Genomic DNA, 4,302 nt, shown 5'->3' with positions numbered 1-4,302 from the left:
GTTTCATTGATTTATTAGTCAGACCTGTGAAGACACTGTTGCAGTAATCAATGCGGCTAAAGACAAACGCATGGATGAGTTTCTCTAGATCGTGCTGAGACATAAGTCCTCTAATCCTGGAGATGTTCTTCAGGTGATAGAAGGTCGACTTTGTGACTGTCTTAATGTGGCTCTGAAGGTTCAGGTCAGAATTTAATGTTTTCTTCTACTGCAGACTGTAATAATGAGTGAAGACAACATGCATCTGTATGCGTCAGAGGAACAACTCTGCCACCTGCTGGCAGAAACTGTTTCTTAAAATAAAATGATTAGCACAATGTAATCAGATAATCAAATCTTTCAAGTTGTATTAATTCTATAAATGAAGCTATAATAAGTTTTAAGCTTTGTTAAAGTCACAAGTAACCGCAGTGTGTGTGTTGGTGCAAGGATCATACAACATGCACCCCGTGACGCATTTATTCTTACTTCCTGATCTGTTGATTCATTTTCTAGGTCTTGTCCAGAGTGTCGAATCACGTCCAATTTTGTCATCCCAAGCGAATACTGGGTGGAAGATAAAGACGACAAACAGAAACTCATCCAGAAATACAAGGATGGCATGGGGTAGGCTGCTTTCTACGCTTCTTCCACGTTCGCTCTGTTTCTGCACATACAGTCGCAAAACTAATCTTTCGATTTCATGAAAGTTTGGAGTAAAGAATAAATGTACACAAATACCTGAAATCAATGAGGTCAATTAATTTGTCTGTCTGTTTTTGTTCCTTTTGAAAAGAAATCTCCGGAAAGGCCACTCAAATGGTTGGAAACTGAGAAAAGCATTAAAAAGAAACTATTTACTATAAATCGGTCATTGATTTTATTATTTAATGAATAAATAATTATGTTTAGATGTGTGTCGTTGGCTGTAGGATGGATGCCTCGTTTGGACACACACGTTTCTCTGACGGGCTGTCTCTGTTTTCTCCAGGAGTAAACCGTGTCGATACTTCGACGAAGGCCGTGGAACGTGTCCTTTTGGTTCAAACTGCTTCTATAAACACGCCTTCCCTGATGGCCGTCTGGAGGAAGCTCAACCGCAGCGACGACAGACTGGATCCAACAACAGGAACCGGGTAACTTTTAACTTGACTAAATTCTGCCCTGTTGAAAAAATGATAGTGCCCCCCTGTGGAAGTGGGAAGTGGGACAACAGATTGATGTTTGGACCATCTGTCACTGATTAAAGGAGAAAGTCAAACAGAAATGTTTGGAAAATCTGAAATGCCAGTTAAAAAGATTCCCTGTCCGTGGTGCTGATAATTCCTCCAATCCCCAGAACTCGCGGCGGACACCACTGTGGGACATCTTTGACGAGCGGGAAAGCACGGACTCATTCGACACCGAAGACGAGGAGATGGTGACGTTCGAGCTGAGCGAGATGCTCCTCATGCTGCTGGCTGCAGGAACCGACGACGAGGTGACAGATTCAGAGGACGAATGGGACTTGTTTCACGAGGAGCTCGATGATTTCTATGAGATTTACCTATAGCGCTCAAACCCCCCCAACCCCCACTCCCTAATATATACTAGACACTAGAATGGACTGTCTTGTGTGAGTGATGGACAGTAGCTTCCCCCTGTATTGTGGCAGTGCCTTTAAGCAGGCCATTATTAAATGAACTTATAAAAGCTAAAAAAAATAAATTAAAAAACCGTCAGTGCACTCGTGCTAAACATTTTATAGCCCTCTGTCCTCGTGAGTCTCTCCTGTGTGGTTTATGTTAAATGATAAAAAACGAATTCAGTATAAAGTTTAACATAAATAACCTTGATCAGATATATAATAAACATTGTCAAGTTTGTGGGTGTGGGTTTGACTTGTTTCTTATCTAAGCAGGTGTCTGTACAGAACTGAGACTTGAAGCGTTTACTGTAACTCGGATCAGCATTGTAGGTTTTACACACTGTTTCTGAAGGCCGGAACTTCTCCTGTTTATAAAAACTGCTTGGAGCCAATATATATATTGTGCTGATATTAAATAAATTGACCATATCCACTTTTATGTTGTGCATAAAAAAGTATCCAGTGTTTTACTATTGACTACATTCATTTTGGGAGGATGGGGCAATAAAGCAATCAGGATGAAAACTTCAGCAGCTATGATCCAGGACAGCCAACAGATTTTAGTTTTAAAATGCCTCCATCGACCATCTTCAGTTCATCAACCAATGCAAAGTTACACCTCTTTACTCTAAACTTTGATAAACCAGATTTCTGTAGCCAGCTCCAAGCTGATATTCAGATTTCCAGGCAGTTTTCTTAAACTGGGAACAGACATGTGGTTGGAACCTGCAGGAAAAATGTCTTGAAACTGTTTCCTGATAATCTGAGAGGGAAAAGTGTCACAACTGACAGTTATTGCTAGTGAAAAATGACAAAAAAAACAAGCATCTACTGTACCAAAAATGCCAGAAATGACAGATGGGGTCTAAAACAAAAAGTTCCCTCAGCTGCCGCTCAAACTGTGAATATTCTGAAGTTATCCGTTTAGCTAAAGGCTTTAATGAACTATTTATTAAAGTTCTCCTTAATTAAAATCAGCCTATTCTGTCTGGATTTTATGAATCAAAGTGGATTACAGGACATTGTATGGTGAGTGTGTCTTTAATGTTTTTAAAGGGTTTTATAGCTGATGAAGCGTGGCTGTAGGTCTGTATAAACTAGAACCTGCTGTCAATCACATATTTACCTGATTAAACAGCAGTGATGGTGTTTGACGTTGAATCGCGAAACACATTTTACCACTTCATGTCGACAAAGGCTTCAGAGCTGACCACATGCAGTGTTTTCAAAAAGCCATGTGTGAACTCCTGTGTTGTGTTTTGGGCTCGTTGTCATGTTGAAGTTGAAGTCAGTCCAGTCTGGGGTCCTGATCTCCGTGGAACAGGTTAGTATTTTACTCTGTTCACCTTTCCTTCAAAATAAATGCAAACTCAATCTGAGAGTAAAAGTTTATTTCCTTGTGGAAACACAGCACCTGAGACAGAACAGGTTTCAACCAGCCCTGGACCAACATCCAATTATATCTTCCTGTAAGTTTCATTCAAATTCTTTCAGTGGTTCATAAGATATTTTGCTAACAGACAAACAACCAATGGGTTGTAATGACAGTGAGCAGCTGGGTTCTTCCTTTTGTTTGGTGCCTTATGCCATAATGTGGTATATTTTATGTAAAAGTGGGCTAATATTTATTTTATTAATCTCATTTTATATGTTTGACTCCCCTCAAGAAAACAGAACTAGATGTCCACAAGATGAATGGATTTAAAATAATTTGATTTTAAATGCAACTTTCCTCTTTCAAGTTACAATTATAAGGAATAAAAATGAAATAATGTCATTTTTAAATTATTTTTATAGTACCATTTCTAATAGTTCTCAGTCAATGACTGACATTTTAATGCTTAAATTATTAAAAATAGATGGAGTCCCTGAGTCAACTGTAAAATACCCGTCACCCCCTCCCTCCATGACTCACAGAGAGCAGCAGACATGTTTGGAGGTCAAACATCTACAAGAAGCAGGGTAAGAACCTTTTTTATATTAAAAATCTTTCTCAGAGGTCACCAAGTGTTGCTTGTTTTTCAATGTCTGAATTTAGCTGAAAATGTGGACCTGAGAGCCAGAGAAGTTTGTTTCCTCCATAAATTCTTATTTACTGTCAAATTATGACGGATTTGTTTGTCATTTAAAGACTGACCAAGCAACATGAGTGTGTTTGTCAGAGAAGGGCACAGAGGCGATACAGGCCTGTAATAATTCGAAATGAAAAAACATTTGCAGTGTTTATTCTGGGATGCTGAGGCTGGGAACTGCCTTATTTTAATTAAATGTTGTGCTGTCCACCCTGTTACCTGTTTTTATATATTAATCGAGTAAACACAAAGATTTTTTTTTGCTTATTTTTTTGTTAATTCTGACAGTGAATAAATTAAATCAACCAATCAATAAAAAAATGGAGCAAAGTTTTATTCAAATGTTTTTTTTTTTATTTTGAAAAAGGTGGGTTGAAATTATATTCTGTCTTCAGAGGAACATCTCTTTTCAAGATGATGTTTGTGGATAATGTTTTTAAAAAAAGTCAAATTTGGGGACAGGTCAGCTCTTGTAAATAATCATCCTTTCAGGACACTAATTAATGACAGGGAGGACATTTGCTGACCACCAGGGGCGTCACTAGGTTTTAAGGACAAGGGGGGCTTAGCCCCCAGGAGATGCACAGGATGTGAGCAAACGTAGTGGGCGAGAACAAAATTTCT

At 38.7% G+C, this 4,302-nt stretch overlaps 1 protein-coding gene across 1 annotated transcript in view; it reads left to right on the top strand.

Moving 5' to 3' along the window:
- mkrn1 (makorin, ring finger protein, 1) overlaps positions 1-2,054 on the top strand; it is a 12,373-nt gene extending 10,319 nt beyond the window's left edge. The window contains exons 6-8 of the mRNA XM_017426380.3: positions 496-606; positions 971-1,115; positions 1,319-2,054. Coding sequence (XP_017281869.1) covers positions 496-606; positions 971-1,115; positions 1,319-1,531 — 469 coding nt within the window. The 3' untranslated portion in view covers positions 1,532-2,054. The remainder of the gene's footprint in view (positions 1-495; positions 607-970; positions 1,116-1,318) is intronic.
- The last annotated feature ends 2,248 nt before the right edge of the window (positions 2,055-4,302 follow it).

Source organism: Kryptolebias marmoratus, linkage group LG1 (assembly GCF_001649575.2).
Source record: "Kryptolebias marmoratus isolate JLee-2015 linkage group LG1, ASM164957v2, whole genome shotgun sequence".
Taxonomy (NCBI): domain Eukaryota; kingdom Metazoa; phylum Chordata; class Actinopteri; order Cyprinodontiformes; family Rivulidae; genus Kryptolebias; species Kryptolebias marmoratus.
This window is presented reverse-complemented; position numbering and strand designations above follow the sequence as displayed.